Raw genomic sequence first — 23946 nt, forward strand, 5'->3', positions numbered from 1 at the left:
TCCATAAGAGGAATAGCTAGGAGTCTCATTGAAGAAGCCCCAATTTTATCTATAAATGGCGTAAGCAACATACAATTTCCATATACAATCTTCATGTGTATGTACGCATTTATTTTTGTATCCATGCATCTTATTAAAAATAATAGGAGTGAACCTTGTTTAGAAATTATTCAGAAGTCTGAGTATGAGCACAACACCTTTGCTATTAATTAAAAGCATCATGAGCTTTTTCAGGCTTCCACACAAACTTGACAAAAAGATGCTGCTGCTTTAAAAGTCACATTAACTTAAATCATCATTTTCACAGACTGGGCTGCTTTAATAAACAGCAAAGAGGTGCTGTACTCATACAAGGTCCAAAGCACTTCTCCCTAATCATTTTTGAAGCATTAACATCATTAAAAATCTAAAAACAAAGATTCTTTCATTAATAGATTTATTCATGCATTTTACTCTCCGCGTGTGATGTTTCTGCTATTGCTTTTTATTGGACTGCATTTGTCAATCATAGGATGTTTATCCCTTTCAAAGAAACATTTGTACACTGTTAAAGCCTGGGTTTGTATAATATTTTAGCATACTGTTGTCCTCAGGTTTAATTTTATGTGCTATTCAGAATGAGCAGAAGATTCATGTTCTAACCTCACAAGTTCAATAAATGCTTCAGTAGGCTATATTATTGGAATGGACATTAAATTGAACCAAGCTATATAAATTGTAAAACATCTTCAATCAAATTAATCTTTAATATTTTTTGGTAGACTCTGTCCTGGTTCTGCTAAATCTGACCTTTGGAGATAATATATTTTTTGCATCGGGTACATACCCTTTTTATGACTGTGGAGAAGCTATAAATCGTATTCAAAATGAGCCGTAAGTATTTAGCTGCTTAACTTCATTATACCTTCCATTCCCATGCCATTTGCACTCAAATATTATAATTAATGCCTCTGATTTTGCAGTCAGGTTATTCAAAGAAGAAGAAGACTTTTCTATGGAGTTATCAGCAAAGCTGATGCAAACTATACCTTGACTTTTCCTACAGCTAAGATTTTCTGTATCTTGAGTAGGAGGAAGAATTTTTACGTGGTGGGGGAAAGGACCCCATTTCACTTGCTTTCCTTGAAGCATTCTTGGTCCACTGTATCTGACCTTCACTATTCAGGCATCTAAGATCAACCTGAGTTCTCTCCTTTGCTTTGTCAGTTATGTAGTTGGGAAATATATAAATAATTATATTGATGTGTTAAGTAACAATGGGTGAAGACAAAGCTTGGAAGTCCCTGATTGGTCCAATAGCCTGATATAACACTTGATTTCTAATATCATGATTGCATGTAATGGTAACAAACAATTCTTCCAGCCCTTGAGCCCTTTGTCCTGGTGGAAAAGCAGCAGGAGTAGCCGACTGTGTTTCAATATTATCTCATATGCCACAACAGCAAGATTTCTGAATTATGAACCTTCATGGCTCCGTTGGCTGTTTTTTAAGTCCTTATGTCAGAACACGTATCTGTGTATCCAGAAGTTTGGGGAAACATCCTTGTTGGACTATCAACTGCCCATTATGGCTTTGGGATATAAGACAAAAATGTACTTGGGAGCTTATGGGGATGTCTGTAGTGCTCCTCTTTTCAACTCCATAAACCAGATAGTCTTTTCCCAGGATCCTATTTCAGCTGTGGTGGTAAAAGACACAGCTGGTTTAAAGAGCGCATACAACTGATAAATGAGCACCCTCAACCCTCCAAAGGACCATTTTGTGTTTAAAGGACTGCAAGCCTTTGGATTTTTATTAATATGCAAAATGAAATTGTAAGTTATTATTAGAAAGAAACAGAAGAGCATGCAAACTAAAAGCATTTCTCATTTATTCATGTAGGTGCTATTCCTGTGCAAGCAGTAGATGGAATTGCCAGTGGGACTGGAAGAATCATGTTTGTGAAGATGCTTTTCTAGAGCAAGATGTGATTAAACAGAATATGGTAAGTGTTCTAAAACAGATGAAATCTTATTAAAAGACTTAGGGAGGCTGAACATGGTTATGATAAAATGAGATAATGTTTAGTATGGTCAACAACCCAGCTTAAAACTCAAATAAAATATAAATATTGTACAGAGCTATATTAAAAAAAACTCAATGGTAATATTTCACAGCCCAGTGAACAGCGAATGGCACATATAAACGAATAAAATTTAGCAGTTCTGCAGGTAATACTGGGATAGCAATCGGCTAATAAAACGTATTGATAGTATATCAGGCAATACAGCAGGGGTATAAACACTACAAAATAGCTACATTATGAAACCTGTTTAATAGTGCAGAGGGCCAAGGTCAGAGTTTGGTGATGCTTCAGGGCAAAAAGATATGGACCTGTTTTTAAAATCCCCAGGATTCAAGAGGCATGGGCAATATGAATATGAAATAGATATCTGAGTTAAAATTGTATGCTTAGGTAATAATTCACATTTGCCCTCCTTTCTGTTCCATAGTTTTACTTGTAAGGATGGAAAGATATTTCAGGTGTCAGGTGGTAGTTCAGCCATTCTAGCATACTAATTCTGATTCTTGTAGTCAAATCTGGGAAAATAGTAATTAAAAAAACATTGTCTGAAGCATATTCTGATTTATTATTATATAGAATTTCTGTCTTAATATGTATGAAATGTTTATCTTCTAGGAAGAAGAATGTCCACACTTTCTAAACCCCAGTCCTGAAATAATACCAATGGAGGTCTCAACAAAAGTGTATTTTGAAGGAAAGAATCTAGATAATTATCAGGTAAAATTAAATAAAGGCTAATATGTACTCAAAGATATAAAACTTGATAGTTATTCCCTTATTTAAAAATTAAATGTCATATGTTACAAGGAGCCTTTTAGTATGGAAAGAATACATAATTTATCATGTAATTTTTAAAGCTTGTTTTGATGGATAATTTAAAAATATCTTTATTGGATGAAAGTTATACATCACCACAGTCAAAAGTTCCAGTGTAGTGTAACGCACTGTGGGGTTTCTCTGTGCATGAATTTCATCAGCAGATGAACCTGTACATCTATATGTACATATAGAGAGCTGTTTTGCATGCTAACAAACACCCTTCTATAAGCGTGGAAATTCAGTCACTGTATTGGAGCTTGGTGATTCATTAGCAACTGTAATTGTAATCTGTAGATATTGTTAGTATCCACTTCCATTCTTTAGGATGATGCAAACAAAACATCTCATGGCAAATCACTTTTAAATGAAAGGTGTTTTTTATGAATGGGCAGGTACTGAGCTCTAGTGGTTTCTCTGTACAGTACTCATAATTATATTGCCTTGGCTAATATTGAGACATAAAGCATAACAGCACAACAATAACCGTCAGTGTTTATTATGTACACTGTAGAAGGTATGAGGAAACAATTCAGAATGTGGATGCTCTTGAACTTTTTGGTTTGCTTGCAATATTTATTCTACCAGAGCTAACACTGTAATGACCAAACATACTGTCTATCTTTTGTTTAGGTGTCTGTTTATTTCATAGATTGGTTCCTAAATAAATGGTTCTCAAATTTAGTTTTTGCATTACAGTTTTTCCATCTCTTACTTTCTGATAGCCAGAATAAGGAGCAGCTGGGATTTATAAATCAAAGGGTCTTCTCCTTATTTGATGATGATTACATGGCTGCTAATGGTCCTCTTCTTCTCTTTCCTTCCCCTTTTTGTTTAAGGCCACTTAATTAGGATAGGGAAAGTTGTTAACTCTTAGCAACCACACAGATAGATTTTTTTTGTGATGATCTATCCCTAACCTGGTCCTTCAGCATTTCCAACAGTGCATTCATTGGTACTGTAACTGAGTCTATCCACCTTGTTGCTAATTGTCCTCTTTCCTTCCCCTTTTCGTGTAAGGTCACTTAATTAGGATAGGGAAAGTTGCCATGAAACGGTAGTGGGGGGAGTTATTCAAATGCAGAATCATAACCAACATATGAATCCCCCAGCAATTGTAATTCTTCTCTTTCTTGAACTTGCTCCTCATCCATTGATTCTGCAGAATTTTGCATCTTTTGTTTCCTTTCATATTCCTCAGTGGCTATTTCTAAACTGTGTTTTCTCTGCATTTGAAAAGCTACTTTTAACGATAGTAATCCTGAAAGTTTGGGCATCTCCTCTATTATTCAGTTTAAGAGTTATCATGAGACTTTGATACGGATACAGATTTTTTTACCAAGTCCCATTAAGCACCAATTCGTTCATTCCTTAAAAGTTTCTTGGATCAGCTGCCTTGAAAGGTTAGTGTTCCTTGCTCACTAGGTACTGTTCTAAGTGAAATTCAAGACTTTCTCTCAGTTTGGACACAAAAATATTTGTGGGGCTTTAAATGCACTAGGAAAAAATAAAATGGGTGAGCGTAATGCACCTGTGTTGTGGTATAAACAGGGATATATACTGTGTGTAGGTCTCTTTTTTTCTTCTGTGCTCATACATATCCTTGAAGTAGCTCAGAGGAATGTTGCTAAGAATTATTTGCTTTTACTTGTGTGTTGTATGAAAAGCAGTATATTAAGCACTAGCGTGAAAATTTTTAACTATATAGTCTTATGCGTATAGTGCACAGTACATAAATATGTAAAGGACATCTGTTAAATAATGGCAAAATTATTTGCCATTACCAGAACACCAGAACATGCTGGTGGTCCAGATATCACCATGAATACATATTATTTGAATGATGGTGGAACTTCTTGCTTATTTTTGTGCTGTTGATGTAGGTTATATGCAAGAGTTATAACTACAAGGTTAATCCAGATTTACAGGAGAGAGGGGCCCTACTGATGTTATTTAAGTTAGAGTAAGTATGAAGACACAAATCGGATTGAGCATTATGTGCATCACAAATGTGATTTCTTTTCAGGAACAGGAATTTAAAAACTGAAATAACTTGGGTCTCAAAACTAAGAGAGAAAGAATGTGTCTGCTGTAGTCCAGTTGCCTTGGTTTTGTTCAGCTTGGCAAACACCAGTTCCTTCTGTTTGTCTGTCTCTCTTTTTATAAAAGCTTGCTTTAGATGAAGATACTCCATTATGTGGAATTTCATTTTTATTTTTAGTATTTTACACACTGGAACTAAAGTGTGATCACTAAAGAACAGATCAGTGTTGGCTGATCAGAAAGGTAACCAATATTTCCATTAGGCATTTGGGATTTACATTTCTATTCTATCTCTACAATTTATAAGTCTAGACAGAAAGATTCAATCTAGAATTGGATATAGAAGTTTGAAAGTTAGACCAAAGCAAGGAGGATATGGTTAAACCCCCACTTACAGGTAAAGCTCAGTAGATAACCTTACCTCCTGGGGTGGTTTTGGAGGGGTGTAGAGAATAATCATGTCTGCTACTCATAGTTGTATGGAGAAGAGTTAAATAAATATGATTATTTTACTTGGTGTTTGGTAAAATGGCAAGAGCTGTGAACTGTGACATCAACAAACCATACTTGGAGCTCAGGCCAGGATTCGAATCGAATTATCCATTCAGTCATATCCGACCCTTGGCGATTCCATAAGCCAGCTCTCTCCATGGATTACACAAGAACATAGCCAGGATTACACAGAACATAATCCTTTAAGAATACACAAGCAGGAAGTTGTGATCTTCCTACATTTTGATCCATAATTACCTGTTCAAAAGAGAGTCCCTATCAGTGTTTTTGTCTGTTCTGTTCAATGTTACAACAAAATGTTCATAGTCACCAAATTTTCCTGTGTATCCAACTACTAGTTCTGTGTCAGCCCCACTAAGTAGACCAAACCAAGAAATCAACTCCACAGGAAGGTTAAAATTGCTTTTATTGAGATTGGCTATAATAACAGAACCTTTCATGTCTGGTTGTGCTGTACATTCTCCTCTTCCTTATTGTTCAGTGAATTAGGGAGGTCTCTCTCTGAGCCACCTCCAAACACTATCTGGACATTCTGGGCTTCAAAAATGCTTTAGCCCTTTTTGCCTGGGCAACAGCTTCTGCATATCTTCATCAAGGTCTTCCTCCTTACTGTTTACATTCTGCATGATTAGCAGTTAGGTTTGTGTCTGTGTGAACATTTGTTGTTAAAGGCAATTGACTCATCCTCAGTCTTACCAAAGATCTTTGAAATTATGGAACTTTCCTGAAACAGGGATTCTGGCAATCACCAGTCCATCTGTCGAAAATCTCCAGATTTTGTCAAGCTCTGGGTTTCAGATTAGATCAAGCTTGTCTCAAATATGGCTTACCAGGTCTTCATTATCTTACTCAAAATTCCTTGAATTTTAAAAACAAAATCCCTCTTTCAGTAGTCAAATTTGCACTTCCAGTTACTTTCTAAAACCCATTCTATGGAGAAATATCAGCTTCTGAGAAATATAAAAAGAAACCAAAGACTAAGAATAGAAGAGTGTAGGGGATTACATGCCATCCCTTTGTAAACATAGTCAGAAGAAAATTGGGAAAACCATTAACTACTTGCTGAGGTTGGGACATGGCAACTCTTCCTGACAAAACCTTATTTTACAGGTGCTAAGTTGTTTTTATTGGGGAGTGTTATTATTTGTACATGAAATGCAGGTTTAATGAAACCATATTCCATTTCTCCATCTCTGGCACATGTAGATCATTTTGGGGCTGTTTTGGAATTGTGTTACTGCTTTATAGTTGTTTTATAATGTGCTCCATATTTCTTTACAAATTCTACCATACAATGAGAAGAAGATCCTGCTGTATTGTAAATCATTGTAATATCTTCCTAACATTCAGCCTTATCACTCTCTCTAAAAAATTATGTTTGTATATCAGTAGAGCATTAAGATGTTTCTATTAATCTTGCAAAGGATTAGGCTATCATTTGAAACAAACTGGTGGCGCAAAGTCTTAAATTATTATTTCTGTAACAGTGTTTTGTTTTTATTGTTTATCTTCATGTTTTTCTTTGTAAACTAAAAGGTTGTTATTCAGTTTGCACATATTATAATTAAGAGTTTCCTGGAAGCATACATGCAAGGATGTCTCTGCTCAAATGCCTCTAAAGGCATTTTCAAGCTTCCTCATAAATAAGAAACAGTAGTCACTTGAATGTATTTACAACATCCTTCCCCACCCACAGGCCTCACCGCTCAGTGGCTTGGTTTATACTTCACTCTCAACAAGGCCATTTAAACAGCTAGTAGCTATATTCACATAACATGATAAACTTGGTTAGCTGTAACTTTCTTAACAAACTAAGTTAGTGCAAACTAACTTGTTGGCAACTTGAATGAACCCAACCAGAGTGTGATCATCTGCAAAGGATCAGGGCACATGTGAATATTGTGTTTAAGTATCACTCATGTATTGATTTTAGAAGCTACATTTATTTTTATCACACTTGTTTTTCCTATGAACTGAGTGAGGTTTTTAACATCTATTCATGTTAATTTTGATCTGAGATTTTTTTTAAAAGGTACATTTAGAGCCACAACTTTAAAATAATTTGAAAGAGTTCAAGCAACAGTTGAAATCTTGATTATTACTGATTTCTGTGTATCAGTAGAATTAGACCCTATAGGAGGTATATGACACTCCTGTTCTGTAAATAACTTGATAAATTAACAGTATTTTGGTATACAAATTATATCACTATCAAAGAGAGATATCATCAACATATTTTACTGTTCCAGCGATTCTTATATTCAAAATGTCCTCCATTTTACTGATGTAACAGGCTAATGGTTCCTTTATCGAATTAAAATAAAGATGACATAAAGACATTCTTGATGATTTCCACAAGACATCTTGATAAATGAAGAGATAACTTCATTTATAGTATATTAGCAAAAGGAACAGAGTACCATATTTTTATCTAATTAGTAAACCACTAGGAAAAGTGTATGTAGAAAATTCTTGTTACAGAAAATTCTACTGTACCATATCAGATGTCCTAACAGCCAGGAACCACGCTGAGACAAGGAACAGGTCTCTAGTGTTTTATTGCTGCTACATAACAGGAAAATCCTAACAAACTGAAGAAGCGTGGGAAAAACCCAGACATATAAACCCCAAAGGTTAAGGCGGGCCTGATCTGTGTCTCTTGGAATGGCTATCTAATTCCTCAGTGCTACGCATGCGCTTTACAGCCTGGATGGGAGCCCCCTGCTCGCCATCCTTACTCATGACATCAGAGCTCTTTTCCACATTCAGGAGGTGGAAAACCCACCCCCACCCCTCTGATTTCAGTTTTTCTGAATGTATACCCAGATTGTTTAGGATGGATTATCAAAGATATTATTGTTTATATTCTAAGAGTCAAGGTCACTATTAAAATAAAAAGCCTTTGCTTTTAGTATGCAATGCATGGGAAAGAGATGAGAACCAAAATGCTGTCATAGATATTGTCTGACTCAGACTGAGTTCCTCTTTGTTTAATTAAGGAATTAAGAGGCTGTCAGTAAAACCCATTCTGACCTACTGCAAACAATTGTGATAATAAATAAAAGAGCAAGTAATTTTTTAATGTATCAAATAAAATCCTATCTGCCTTAATGCTGATAATATTTTAACATTTTGCACTACCTTTCCCCATCCTGTCTTGTATAGTTTCTTTCCTACTTAAACTTCGAATGATTCAAATAGGTTTAATGGGTAAAACCTTAAAGTTACCTTAAAGTATATATCTTAATGGATATGAAGAAAACATGCTTTGCACACTTTCCATTTTTGAGTGCAGATTGTTAGAGTAGGCTTGATCGTGGCTTATTTTAGAGAGTACATTATTCTCATCAAAGGGATCTTTGTCAAATATAAGTATTTGGTATAAAGGCAAAATACTATAAGAAAACGGGGGTTTTGAAATTGCCCATCCACAGTTAGAACTGGGTCAACAGAAGAAGTTACAAATCAGTTGGACACAGTCTTCATTATACTGAACTGTTGTTTAAGTTATAGTAATTACTTCTAAGTGTACATTTATGGATATACATTAATATATGCACATTTTATGGAAATTTTGCCCTCTTTTGGGGGAGTCGGCCAGTTTTGTAAACTTCTTTCCCAGGCACACACAGAACCTTTCATAATATTGGTCACAAATCTAGTTTTTTCCCACCCCAGAAGTGGAATTTATATTTTTCAATAAAACTCTTTTGATTTAATGGTGAAATAAATATTATAAGTCAAATATTTCTCTTTCACAGGATAGCACTTTCAAAATTGGAAACGATCAGTTTGGATTTGAGACTACTGTGGAACAAACAGAAGATGGAAAATATTTCTTTCAAAGCCCAGTGGTAAATACTTCATTTTTTAAGAATAGTTTCTGTCTGTCAGTCTCTTTCTCCCTTTTTCTCTCTTTGCATTGTTAAAGAATAATTATCATGTCTTGCTTAAATGGGAGTGTAGTCACAATTAGGTTGATTAAGAGGGGAGTAGGTTCACAATGAAGTTGATTTATGTAATATTGGGAAAGTCCTATTTTTCACCTGTCACCTATAATTGGTATATTATTGGCCATGTTCAGATAGCTGTTGACAGTATTTTTGTGTGGAGAGAAAATGGCATTGATTTCCTGTTGGTTTGTTCATAAGCAGTCTATTTATGGATGCTCCTTTTGATCTCATGTGGCAGGAAATCTGTCATCTTTCATATAAAATATATCATATGCTTGCTGCTATGGATGTAAGAAACTGGAGGAGGTTTGGTATTGAAGACCTATCTGAGAAAAATTATAAACTCAGCTTTTGATATCATTCAAATTTTCTATGTCAGCTAAAATGTACTTATGCTAGTCATACATGTGATGAAACAGATGGTTCTGGAAATCCTCACTCCATGAACTTTGTACGAGAAGGAGATTTATAGTAATAGTTTATACTTACAGAATGTAAAGTATATTTTTGTCTGCTTAATTCATATTTTTTCTTAGTTCTTTAAAAGACACATTACTTAAACAAGGAAACAAAACTACTTATGGATTTTTTTTCATTTATTGCATAGCTGATTAAGCACTTTGCCTCCATTTTATGTGATCCAGGAGTTAGTGAAGCTAAATGTAAGAGTCAAGAAATATAGGAGTACTTTTTTCATATAATTCATGGTTAATTTATTGAATGCACTACCACAAAATAGATAACTTAAAGGGATAGAGAAAGTTTGTGGAGGTTGAGACTGTACTTTCTAGCCATGATAACTACATATTAACTCTACTACCAGAGGCAGTACATTTCTCAGTATTAGTTCCTGAAGAATGGAAGTAGCGAATTCCAGAGATAGTTGGCTGGCTATTTTGATAACAGAATGCTGGACTACATAAGCTTTTTTTATCAAATCTATCATAGCTCTTCTGTGTTCCTAAATCAGAGTAACATTTTCTGGTGTATTTATTGGCTTTCTATTGCACAATTCTTATTGTTATTCCTGTTAGAGTAATATGACTATGAATATAACTCCTTAAGTGACTAATATTGCAGTTGTAGTAAGTCATTTGGTTTTGGGTATATGGCCTAAAACATTGGGTAATTTTTAAAAGAAATTATTATTATTATTATTATTATTATTATTATTATTATTATTATTATTTTCAGATTACCAGTATTGAAAATGAAACTCTAGCATTGAGTTTATTCATTAAAACGGATGAAGATAAAATTGATAGCAAGTTAATTGGTAAGTATACAGCAACCCAAAAATGGAGAAGAGAAATAAGAATAAATGGGAAATATTTTCTTTATCTAAGACCAGTATCTTTTCAGAGTTGTCAGTTATTTAAACAATGAATGTAAACTTATCAAAAGGATCAGCAAGCAGTCATGGAAATTAAAAATCAGGATAGGTCAAAATTACTATAATTATTCAACAGGGGATTTAAGCAATTGTTTAAACATTCTCTTACCATTTGGGTGAAAAAATAAAAAAAATGTCTAATAGTTTCTGCAGTTTTATGAGAGAATCATCTAATTCCTTCCAAGTTTTGATATCTCTGTCTTGAGTCTAGACTGGCCCCAAGTTGTTAATTGAAACTAATTCTGTGTATAAAAGGCTACACTTTCCTCTCTCTTCTCATTACAGACATGCTACCCTATAGAGAATAAATCAAGATTTTTGCTTCTCTGTGATACTGTTACTACTGCTGTCTCTACTTTAGATCAGTGGGCATGGGGATGTTTCTGATTATACAAGTACTTTTGTCAAAGCATAAATCCAGCCCAGTATGTTTCCTGGCTGGGCAGAAGGATCGATTGCAATGAGTAATTAATCTTGACAGAATCAAAGTGTAACCTTCCAAAGCCATTTTAGTAATCCTTTTGCAGGGATTCAATGTCATGTGTATCTGATATGTCCATATTAGTAATAAATCTTACAATCTCTTAGTTGTGATCAATAGAAATCCTTTTTAATGGTTGTAATTTTTAAATAACTATATTCTCTTTTTAAAGCATTAATAACTCCTCATGCATTCCTTTCATATGTGAACGTAACAAACCATTGATGGACTGTAACCACCTTTTAAAAATCTAGTGTATGTGTTGTTAAGCATTTCCAAGGAAAATAGGGCAGATATGGGCCACATGACATTCAGCAGCAAAATGGATGAATTTCACTAATGCATATTTCCCCCCAAATTAAAAGTAAGAATGGAAGCAGGGATTCACCCCATCGTTAATCCCCCCCAAACTCTGAAAATGACCTGAAATCAATGACTATATGTGGTCATTTGGGGGTTCTTCAAAAGAATAAGGCTAGGGATTAGATGGTTTGACTCCTAGAATTTCCCATCCTTAATCCCTGAAAAAAGAAGATAAAATGGAACAGAAAAAATCAACCCCACTTTGTCCAGCCACATCCCTAGAAGGCCAGTGTCACTACAGGATCTCAGCAGGCTGAATTACAATCACGAATGATTCAAACATTGCGTGCTACCTACCATATTGGTACAGAATATTCTGCCCTTATATAGCATACTGGCTACATGGTCCTTTTGGTGACCATGCTTAGAAAAAAATAATTCATCCAAGAATAATTGCAAAGAATAAGACCCAGTTCCTAAACTATATGCATCTAGGCTGAAAAACCTTTCTGGTAAGTCCCTTTCAACTTAGTAAATGCTGTGTATTAATCCCAAAGTAATATTTTAGAAATTCTAATTTCTGCATATGCTCCTACCTTTATCTTTTTAAAAATCAGTTGGGAATAACAGGATGCCCTCAGTTTGAAATAGCTTGTCAAGCTTGGGAAAAGTATAAAAGGGAATGAGAAACAAAATGGGAAGGATGGGATTTTTATCCGTACAACCCAGTTTCCGTGTGTGTGTGTGTGTGTGTGTGTGTGTGAGATCATTAGCCTTAGTAGCTGAATTTAATTACATCATTAAACCAATCACATTGGTTGTTTATTTATCTTTATTATGCATATTTTTATATTGCCCAGCTCCCAAGACTAGTAGTTACTCACTTAGAAGAGAAGCAATTACTGTATTGCATTTCCAACTCTAAATAAATTCCTTTCTTTCTATAGCCTATCTAGAGTATGCCAAGTAACATTGGTATCTAATATCTTTTTATAGCCATTGGAGACTTTGAACAGTGTTAAATTTAATATATCCCTTTTATCCTTTGTCCTGTTTTATCAATGGTTTCCCAGCTAGAATCTAAAAAGGATGGATGCAGGCTAGAATCTAATGTCAGGCTTGCTGCTGATACATTTAATGAGCTGATCAGTAACAAACCTTAATAACATTTTGAGCTCTGTATCTGTATTCTATATAGCTGCAAGAGCCTTCAGAACATTACAGGTCTAATTTGGAGATGGTTTGAAGGCTGGCTTTTGCAGACACAGGAGTCATTCTCATTTCTGAATGCACAGATGAAATATATATTGAATCAGTTGGTTAGCTATGGAGGACTTGCAGGCAGATTTCTGAAATAGGACTTTTGAAATAGAGTGCTATCAGCCTCTGTCATGACTCCTATCAGTGTTCCATTCAAATGATTATATGTACACATCCAATTCAGAAGCTGAAATCAAAACTCCAAAAATGATTTCCATTAAAAGCATATGTCTTCTATCAGACAGAAGTCCATACTTTATATATCTATCTTAGTTCAGAATCAAACCTAAGTCATTACAGGGATTGTTTTATTGTCAAATCTGACTATTAATCATACAGGTAACTTGCCTGTTCATAGATTTTAGTGACCCAGTAGATCATGTTCATTTCAGTTAATGACCCAGTGACAAGGACTAGAAAAGCTAAGCAGTAAGTTAAAACAAGTCTTGAAAAAGAAAGTAGCTCATAAATCATTAGTGTTCAGAGCTGTAGGCTAGCCAGGAAGAAAAATTAGAAGGCGTCTGATAGCACTTTTTCAGATTAACAAAGTTTATGAAAAGGGATAAACTTTTACAAAAGTTTATGAAAGCTTATGCCTTTTAAGAAAATTTGTTAGTGTGAAAAGGAGCTACCAAACTCCTCCTGATTTTTGATTACAATAAACTAACATGGCTCTCCTCCTATAATATCTAGAAATAAGGTAATGGAAAACAATTTCCTTAATTGATGCTAAGAAAACTAGAATGAAGTTGTATCCATGAAATCACCAGGAGTTGAGCTTAAATCAGAGGAACTTCCTTTTAATGGAGGAAACAATCTACAAGTCTTGTAACAGACATAGCAAATTGAGGAGATTCCCCATAAAGATAAGGCTAATGCCTTGGATCTGAAAATATAGGTGAATGTAAAAGGCCCTCATTTAAATGTGAGATACATGTTTGTAATGCAAAGGTGGAATCTGACTGAAATAGGAGTAAGATACCTTCTTTTCTTTCCCAGAAAGTAGATTTTGGGCAAAAGGATGGAGCTAAAGGGGAAAAGGAAAGGAAAGAGAAATAAAGGTTGGGTGGTTTGGGGAAGACTGCCAGAAAATCTCTGATTCCTATGTAACTTGCAAGCCTTCTCCACTACCCATCATATAGTCTAAGGAGTGTTGGACTAATATTAGGAGAATTCAAGTTCAAGTCCACCCTCAGGGATGAAAGCTCACTGGATGACTTTAGGCTAGTCACAGTGTCAGCCCAGCCTACCTCCCAGAGGTGTTATGTTGGGGAAAAAACACAGGAAGGAATGCAACATACTCCTTGTTGAGCTGAAAAGCCAGGTATAAATTAACTAGACAAACCATGATGACCGATGTTGGGTCATCCTTTTAGAGATATTTCCTTACCTAAACAGAGAAACAGAATGACCATAGGCACGCAAAAAAGCAGTGGGGGTGTGAGTGACTTCTGACTTCCTGCCAGCTTCCCCATTGGCTTTGCTTGTGGGAAGCTGGCAGGGAGCTTTGGAAATTGCTACTCCTCCTCGGCTGACCCACGGAACTGCCTACCACTTTGCTGGGGGGAGGGATAACAAAGAGAGCTGTGGACTGTGAGGAAAATCCCCCCCCCTCTGCTCCCCATCCCAGCATGTCCCCAAGGGCCACCGAGGGTCTTTTATTTAAAGTCTTAGTGATGGTGGAAGTTAGCCTTTTATCTTCATGGATGAATAAAAAAGTATTTTAAAGTACCATATGTTTGATATTCACATGCTACACAGGGAGAAACATATAAATTGTGCTTATGTATTCCAATTATTTTAGCAGTTATGTACAGTGTGTAGTTTCCGATGGACTTATCTCTGGTAAAAATGCTTCACGTTATGCCTGTACATAAGGCTATTAAGCAACTTTGTAATAGTTCATCCTCTAGGGGAAAGTATCTTTAAATATGCTACTAATCATTTTATTATTTTGAAAAAATAATTAAGTTCTAAGGGGGATGTCTTTAAATATGTATTTAAATAAGTATTACTTAAAAATAACTAACCTGGTAAGTGGGCAGCCATGTTAAATAAATAGATAAAATGCTGTCTTAACTCAAAACTCAGTAGAAGAATGAGATTATTTTCTGAATTAATCTGGTAAGAAAAAGGGGGAGAGGGTTTTTTCCCTTCTAGTGCTCATTTATTCTCCAAGCAAATGAAGGTGACAACTCTGTGTAAAATGAGTTGGAATGTGTGAGGATCCCGTTGTTTGATTTCCACCACTTTGTTTTTCTTAATTAATTTTGTAAATTTAATTTCCCAACTGCAGTATACAAGCCTTGTTTCATCAAGATAAGCTATTAGTGCTCATTTAGTAGTGTCAAGTCACTGATCATTAAAATGATGTTGGTCAGCGTCATGTATGCAGCCATAATAGTTTGAGTTTATCAGGATGGGAATGAGGACCCACGCTCTGCAAACAAAAGGACATAAATTCAAATTGTCCTATTCCCAGGAAAAATGAACTTTTACAAAACCATCATAGCTGCACTATTTTGAGTAAACTTGTTCCAAATCTCAGGGATTCAATAAAGTAGATCTTTGAGCAATGTGCCAGGGTTTTTTTTAATTGTTATTTTAATTGTGTACACCACCCAGAGTCACATATATGAGATGGGTGACAATATAAATTTAATAAATAAAAAAATTTCTGAAGACCAATTCACCACTACCATCTCTCCATGCCAAGTATTAAAAGTAGCAATAGCTTCACTGAGTTAAATAGCCTGCATAAATAAACCAGGTTATTTGCAGGACCGCCTCACCCTAAGGACATCTGCCTATCCTACCAGATCAGATAAGGTAGGCATGCTCCTCATCCTTTCCTTAAATGTTGCCATCTTATGGCATCTAGGAAGCATGCCTTTTCCATGGCAGCCCCTGCCCTATGGAACATCCTTCCCCTTTAAGTTCAGCAGGCCCACATCTCCTGGCCTTCCAAAAAGCACTCACGATCTGGCTTTTCCCCCAAGCACTGGGACAGGGTGAGTTTAGTTTAGTTATGGTGCCAGGTTTTTTTAAAAAAATATTTTTTTGTTTTAATATCTTTGGTTTTAGTTTTTTTTGTAATAACTTTATTAAGTTTTAAAACAAAGAGATAAAATCTAACAAACTATTACTCTATAAAAATAATAAAAAAGAGAAAAGAATAAAGAGAGAACAGAAGTGCAGAAAGAAAAAGAGATACAAAAAAGGATGATCCACATGTTTTCCCATTGTTCCATTTGTATATTGTATATACCCAAAACGTTTAGCCCATTTTATCATATAATCCTTAACTTGTTCATCCTCAGTTTTGAATCTCAACAGAAGTTTATACATTTTAGCAGTAAGATGTTCATCATTAGTACATAACTCAGTTTCAAATTAAGTTTATCATGTTCAAAACCAGAAGTCCTTTTATCAACTTTAAATCTTTCTGATAATTGTACATGTGAAAACCATTGACAAATATATCCTTCTGATATCAAATGTTTTCTTGATTTTATTTTTAATTCTGCATGTGAATAATCTAATATATCACCATGAGTTAACCATTTCTCTTCTATAATATGCTTCCTGTGGTGATAACCGTAGAGGTATTTTCAGACATAATCGAGATTTGTATCTATTCCAAGTTCTCAAGATGGCACCTCTGATAAAATGATTTTTGCAATCAACATTAACTTTATCATACCATAAATAGCTGTGCCACCCAAATCTCAAATCATGTTCTTCTACATCCAATACCTTCTATTTCTCAGCATCAGCCACTCTTTCATCCAAACTAAACAGCAAGCTGCAAAATACAATTTCAAATCAGTTTTAATATTTTCATTGTACACGGATGTGGTTTTATCTCTTGATTGTGAGCTGCCCAGAGTTTGATACAAGATGGGCAGCGATATAAATGTTTTAAATAAATAATTAAATAAAAATACTCAGGACCTTTTTCCTTTCGTTAAGCTTGTTTTACATGAAGTGTTTACTCAAAACTAAAATGTTGTTACAAGTAAACGTCCGTGTTAATTACTCCAGTCAAGATGATGATGATCTGACTTTCTATGAAAGAGTTCTAAATCAGCCTGGTGTTACTTGTTGCTTTTACAAAAATAATCGTATACATTTCTGATTAGAAACAAGTTCTGATCCTTAGAGCTGTGCATGCTTTAAATGTGATTTGAAAGCATTAAGGAGCTTGAGTGCAGTACCTCGTTTAAGCAGCGGTATCTTTTTTTAGGTTATGAATATATATCAGCTCATTATAGTTTCTTCGTTTTTGTGACTTCGAGAAGACTCCTGGCGTCTTCATGGGCTAGTCTCTGCTGTTTTCTTGGCATGGTTTTTCTGAAGTGGTTTGCCATTGCCTCCTTTCTTATTATAGTAGATACATCTTTAATGTGACTGATTGAAGCAGCTAGTGTGTTTTTTCAATTTTATGCAGAAGCCTGAAAAAAGATGCAGCTGCTTTAAAGAGATTCTGTGTTCACTGTGTGGAAGAACCTCTTCCAGATAATTTTCAAACATGCATAGCACTGATATAATCATGCAACATCCTGGATTTACTGAATATATCCTGATATTAGAGGACAATACCCTGGAATGTTACATTATTCCAAGATTCTTTCCCATGCTGTAAATTCAGCTCCAGTTCACTTCACCCATCCACAAACACAAAACTGTTATGGGCTTAAGAGAGACTCTGTCTTTCTCTATGATTCATGATCATGATAACTAGAAGTGGCAGGGCATTTTTTTATTGGGATTTCAGTGCTCTGCAGTGCTCTCCTACCCATGGTCTCTGACCTTATCTGTCAACCTTGGAGCATGCTAGAGAACTATTTGGATTCCCTTGACCTTAGAGTTAAGTGTAAAGTGGTGGAGAATAGATTGAACTATATTGGTATACCAAAATACTGAGTTCTCTTATCCTGTTTGAATTCTGACTATAGTTACACATCTTCATACTGATTAAAGGAATTTTGGAAACTTTAATATGATTACCAGGAGCTTTCTGGGGGTTTTTATATAAATATGTTGTGTTCATTAAAAAGTAGGAATTGTATTAATAGTAGGAAGCCTCTATAGAATGGAATGCCAGTACAAAGAAAATAGAAGAAAAATGTATTTTACTTGGGGAAAGAAATCTGAATCGAAACCACCATATCTGACAGTAGAGTTTTGGCTTTAAATGTTTTCAGTATCCCATCCCATAGAGTTAGTCCATAACTTGTTTTGTCCCATCTATGTTATCCTTCACTTTCAGTTTTTTCTCGGAACATATATTTTTTGCAAGGTTTCCTTGATATTTATTCCTTATTTGCTCCAAACAAGTAGCCACCAGTCCTCTTGTTCCAGCTTGCCTCATTCATTGCACTGTTTTTATACACTGGTGTCTTTCAACAAAACTTTCTTTCTTATCTCTCTCTCTCCTCTTCTTTATCTCTACTGGCCTGCCATTATCATGAGTTGTCTGAGGGATCCTGGGCCTGACCCCTATGTGGTCTAGCTTTAGCATGCCGCAGCTTCCAAACATATGAGCCACTTGAGAACTGATAGATACAAAAAGTGGTATAGTTGATAGGTCAGCCAATGTGTCAATCTGAAGAAAAAGGCCTGCAGAGCAAATGATCAGTAGATCACTGAAGCACAGGAGTCAACACTGCACTATGTGGGAAGTAAAATAATAACAAATCTTTTTTTTTTATCCATTCCTGGTTTGATCCAGGAATCATTCTTTCCCAGTCTTAGATGGCTAAGCATGGTAATTCCACTGAACCTAAAAATAAAATAAAATAAAAGAGCATTGGGGCAGCATTATATTTCACCTCATTGCTTTGCTTTGCCTCCTATCCTGATCCCTGCTTGCATCACAAGTTGTTTTTGTGGCTCTGAATTGTGGACTAGCAACTAATACTAGGCAAATGCACATTACCTATTTGCAATCTTTGTAGTGACTTTATACAGCTGTTCCTATGGTCGGGATGACTGCAGCTTATGTCTTGCGGCTGATCCTCAGTACCAGTGTGTCTGGTGTGAAGACAGTGACAGTTGTGTTTTCACAAAACGTTGCTTATCTTCTACAACTACCTGCCCTGCTCCAGTCATTACTCAGGTAAATGAATTTCACATCATTCTGATTGTTGTACCCTCGATTTGCAAAGCAGTACTGGTAAAGTTAGCAAAATAGGTACTGGTAACATTTAGCAAAGTAGATGCTGGTAATGGTTAGCAAAGCAGTGCTGGTAAGAGTTAGCAAAGTAGGTCAAGCCCCATAATAAATAATCTCTGTATTTTTTTCAACAATCTTACCATCAAAATGCAAAGTGATAAATACAGTAGTAAGGAGTTTGAGCATATGGCTCAGGAAGGGAAACATCTCATAAAAAGAAGTATAGACCTTATGCAGGACCATGGAATATGTTAAAGCAGAATAGTCAATCTGTTGTTCCCCAGAAGCTACTGAACTGGAGATTCCATCATTTCTGAGCGTTGCCATTTTGGTTGGTGTAAGCTTGAAGTGAACAACACCTGGAGGACAAGGCGTTCTCCATTCCTATGTTAGAGCACCTAAATACTCGCTATGAGTTTCTGATATAGAAGGATTCACATGACTTTGAAAAATTAATCAAAATATGCCAATGTTGCCAAAGACAATGGCTCTTTTTAAAACCTGCATTAAAGCCATAAAGTTAAGTTTAGGTACTACAGTACATCATTGCTGGAAGTTTAGCTGTTGAAATTGAAGGACCTTTCATGTCCTCTATGTTTGCTTCAACCAAAATTTTGATTTTTTGCTACCTCTGGTTTAGCATCCAAGTATCCTGAATCTATTTCTGTTTTTCCTTCCAGCTTGGGAACCTGCTGTTTTAAGTCAATTAGATAGTTCAGTTGCTACTATGATGTTTCATATATATTTGTTAATTGCCTAGGGTTATTTTATTTAATATGGATAATAATAATAATAATAATGTTTTCTGTATATTTAGATTGAACCAAAGAACGGACCTCTTAGTGGTGGAATTTTGTTGACAATAAGAGGGTCTAACTTGGGCATAAAAGCTGAAGACGTCCAAACTATAATGGTAGTCAACACTGAATGTGAATTTAGAAAAGAATTCTACTCTGTTTCTACCAGGTAAGTAATTCTCAAATATCTGACTATCCAAGAAGTAAGAAAAAAAGTCTATATACCAGTGACTACATAAATTTAAAATAAAGTAGCTTTAAATATAATACAGAGTTCAGTGTATACAATTTATAACCATTTTAATATGTTTTGTTTTGTTTTTTCAATTATTTTGTTGTTTAAAACTATAATGAAAACATAGACAATAACAGCCATCAATTTTGATAATCTTAGGGCTACAATCCAATTTGTTCTCTGCTTATTTTGTCAGCTGATATTTCCAGTGATATCACTGAAGAAAGATTTCTTCCCTTTCATACAAATTTAAAGATTTCTCTTGTTCAAGTAAATGATTTTTAATTATTTGTTTATTATAAGGGCTTTAGGATAATTATATCACAACCATACACATATATCAAGGAGTAAACTCCGTTTAAAGTTACAACTTGTTTCTAATCAGAAAGGTATATGATTATTTTTTCATAATCTGAGAAGCAATTTTTATTAGATTCATTTTTTAAAAATTCCTTGGTTTTTATGCTTATAATCTAAACCTGTGTGTGTGTGTGCGCGCGTGCGCGCACGCACATGTAGTTTAAGAATGGACTAGCAGGAAATACACATTGTTAAACCTTTATATGCACTTTTGTCTTTTTTATAAACAGGATTGTATGTGAAGTTGGGCAAGTACCAGTGGAAAAAACAGGTGAAATTGAAGTTGATATTAATGGACAACACAGCACATCCACAAATGAAGTGCAATTTACCTATCAGGTGAGTGTTTATATGTACTCTGTGTGGTGGGGGGAGATCTTATTCCTTTTTTATTTACTGGATATTTGCTCATCTGATCTGATATTGGGGAACACTGAGGATCATCTCAAAAGAGAATCAATAAGCCTACTCAATATCATACTGAGAAATCTTATTGCATCTATAGTGAAAAGAAAAGAAAAAGATAGATATAGCTCATTCCATAAAGTATAGGAGTCACTTGTGCATCTGGAATACTTGAAGTGATTCTTCTGGAACCAGGGTAGAAATGCAAGGTGTCCTTGTGCTGCAGTTCCACTTCTTTATACAAGACCAAAATAATGCCATCTTTGGAAAGTGTATCAGTTTGTAGCTAGTACAGAATTTAATGAAAACCAGAGTGCCCTGGAATATTTCAGATAAGACAGAGAACATAATTTTCTTTCAGAAAATACTGGGTTTGTAATCTAATCCTATGTTTTATTGAAAAAAAATGTGATCTGCATATTTTTTGCCAGCAAATGGGCCTGCTGATAAAATGTTCAATCTTAATTGGAACCTTCCTCTTGACTGTCTCTCTTCTTGAAGGTGAAATGTGTTTTCCCAGAGAAGGAATAGCAACAACTGGAGGTTGAAAGTGCAGGGAGAGAGGGCATGCATTTCTTGATTCTGCTTGCAATAATTTAAGCAGAAGTAGTTATGTTGTAGAACTAAAATTTTGACCTACCCCTAAGAAAAGATTCAGCTCTGAAACAGGCTTCAGTTTCAGGAAATAGTTCATGATTCCTTCCTGAACCATTAACCTTAATCTCAAAAATTAGTGTGTAATTATTGAAGAATAACTAAAGAAATTTTAAAAAATAAAAACCAAAAGCTTTTTCAGGGGATTCATATTTAAGAAAAGGCTTAGCATAAATGGAAGCATTAAAGAAAAGGTAGCATTATATAACCATGAATAATAATACAGAATAATATTATATTATATACAATCAAAGAACAGTCATCTGAAACAACAGAACAGAAAAATAAGACACTTGTCACAATCCACCCAGGAAAATGCACAATAATAAAATATAAACTAAAAGGTAGTCTAATGAAGTCAACTGTTGCTGCATTTTCACTGCAGTCAGACAGTATTTGGTTATTCTCCTTGTTATCCCTTGATTGTTCTTTGATTAAAGAGGTTTAGTATAAAGCTCATCTGCTCTCCCTGGAAATCACTTGTACTAGAAGACAGGTACTAAATAAAATTCACAAGTATCTCTATAAAAATAGTAGTAGAGAAGTACATACTAGACAGTTTTAACCTGTCTAGAATCACCTGGGTATATATGCTTAGCTAGAGGGTTCTTATTAAATCTACCACTTAAAAAGGGTAAGGGTAAGACATTATGCCTAGCTGAAAAAATATTTCCTTAAACTGGAGGAGATTAATAAGTTCAGATAGTTTGCAGATTTCCATGTATTCCAAGTAACGGGTATTCTAAAACTCCCTGTGAATAAGCCAATTTCACTTTGATGTTCTACATCCTCCAACTTTTGATAAATAATACTTTAGCCTGACCATAGCCAGCAGAAAGAAGAAAACCTTTGGTTAATATAATAGAATATATTTTGTTTTCTGCTGATGTAGCCCATAGTGAAGAATAGTCATCTACTAGAGCTAGTGGAGCCAGGTGTAATGAAGAAAAATTTAGTTTCAGCCAGTATAATAGTGCTATCCTCCAAGCCCTATATTCACTCCTAGACATCCCTGCCTGTCAGCCTCACTAGGTAGAACAGACCATGAAATCAACTCCACAGTAAGGCTAAAGCTACTTTTATTGAGATTGGCTGTAATAATAGAATCTTGCAAATCTGACTGTGCTGTACTTCCTCTTCCTTCTTACAGTTCAGTGAATTAGGAAAATGTTTGAGTCACTTCTGAATGTTTTCTGGCCATTTTGGACTTTAAATATGTTTTGCCCCTTGTTGCCTTGGCAACAGAGTTTGCATATGTCCATCAAGGACATCTTCCTTACTCTTTATATTGTCTCTAGTCTGAAAGCTGCGTTAGGAAAGCTTTTTGAATAGGACAGGGTGGACCCAAGAAATTGCCCTGTCCCAGGCAAGCACACACAAGCTCGTGGAAAAGTAGTTGCAACACTTTACTAAAATGTCTTTGTAAAATAAATATGAGTGCAAACACACAGACGCACATGCAGTAAAGAAACAGGTCCCAACACTTAACAAGCTTGCCTTAGTGCATTTAATCCAGATCAGTGGGCAGAAGAGTGGTCAAGCAAAGTCCATGGGTCAAAACTGGGTAGAAGGTTTGTCAGCAGGTCTGGGTCTAGAGTCAGGGTTGGGAAATTGCAGGCCAAGAGTCAAGGCACACAGAGCAGGAGTTAACAGACAGTTGTTGTCAATGGGGAAGTAGAACTCACTGCTCTTCTTAAATAAGGGCAGCCTCAGTGTTGCCTATTTGCTGAGGCTGCTTCCTTGCAAGAAGTCTCACTGAGTGCCTTTGGGCTGGGAGGGGGTGGAAACTTGGCCTCTTCATCTTCAGAGACCATTGACAGCTGTGCCTGCTGGTTACCGGACAGCCCACCTCCTCTGCCTGCAGCTGCTCAGGCAGCAGTTCTGCTGGTAACTCCAGCTGCACATTGTGAGTCTCTTCCTCTGAATCTGGAGCTGGCTGCGCATTGTCAGTCTCCTCCTCTGAATCGGAGCTCCCTGTGGCAGAAATTTAGTTTGTATGACCTCTAAGAGACTTTTGTTAAAGAACAGCGCAACCTGTGCCCCATATAAAAATCTGAATTAGGGTTTAGGCCTCAAAAAGTTGAAAATCTGCAGATGCAAACTCCCTTCCCCTGGTAAAAAAATAATCTCTTGATTGTCATCGAAGAGTTAGATTCTTCCTTGTAGTGAGCTTTCCAGGATCCCGTGCAATAGAATATAATTCCAAGGTATTTAAAGAAAGATCTTGTTCTGTGCTATTTCCACCCACAATCCCTCTGTGATGTTTCAGCTTCTAGGCAAATACCTTTATTTCTTTATTTAAACAATTTAGAGGCTACCCAACTCTTAACAACCATGTCAGAAAAGGAAAACATTCATAAGCAGCCCTAAGACCGAGATACAAACAAACAAACAGCCAACAGGAGCTTAACTATCAACCTATCCCAGGGCCTGGGAGAATAGCCAAGTCTTTATTTTTGGACTTACGATCAACTATTATGAACTGCCAG

General features: G+C 35.6%; 1 protein-coding gene across 2 annotated transcripts in view; it reads left to right on the forward strand.

Moving 5' to 3' along the window:
* Positions 1 to 23946, forward strand: part of PLXNB2 (plexin B2) — a 329693-nt gene that overhangs the window by 238657 nt on the left and 67090 nt on the right. For both annotated transcript variants that reach the window (XM_063309588.1, XM_063309589.1), the window contains 8 exons: positions 762 to 873; positions 1883 to 1985; positions 2682 to 2783; positions 9200 to 9292; positions 10586 to 10667; positions 18789 to 18949; positions 19824 to 19972; positions 20629 to 20737. In XM_063309588.1, coding sequence (XP_063165658.1) covers positions 762 to 873; positions 1883 to 1985; positions 2682 to 2783; positions 9200 to 9292; positions 10586 to 10667; positions 18789 to 18949; positions 19824 to 19972; positions 20629 to 20737 — 911 coding nt within the window. The remainder of the gene's footprint in view (positions 1 to 761; positions 874 to 1882; positions 1986 to 2681; positions 2784 to 9199; positions 9293 to 10585; positions 10668 to 18788; positions 18950 to 19823; positions 19973 to 20628; positions 20738 to 23946) is intronic.

The sequence above is a fragment of the Candoia aspera genome, chromosome 7, assembly GCF_035149785.1.
Source record: "Candoia aspera isolate rCanAsp1 chromosome 7, rCanAsp1.hap2, whole genome shotgun sequence".
In the NCBI taxonomy this organism is placed as follows: domain Eukaryota; kingdom Metazoa; phylum Chordata; class Lepidosauria; order Squamata; family Boidae; genus Candoia; species Candoia aspera.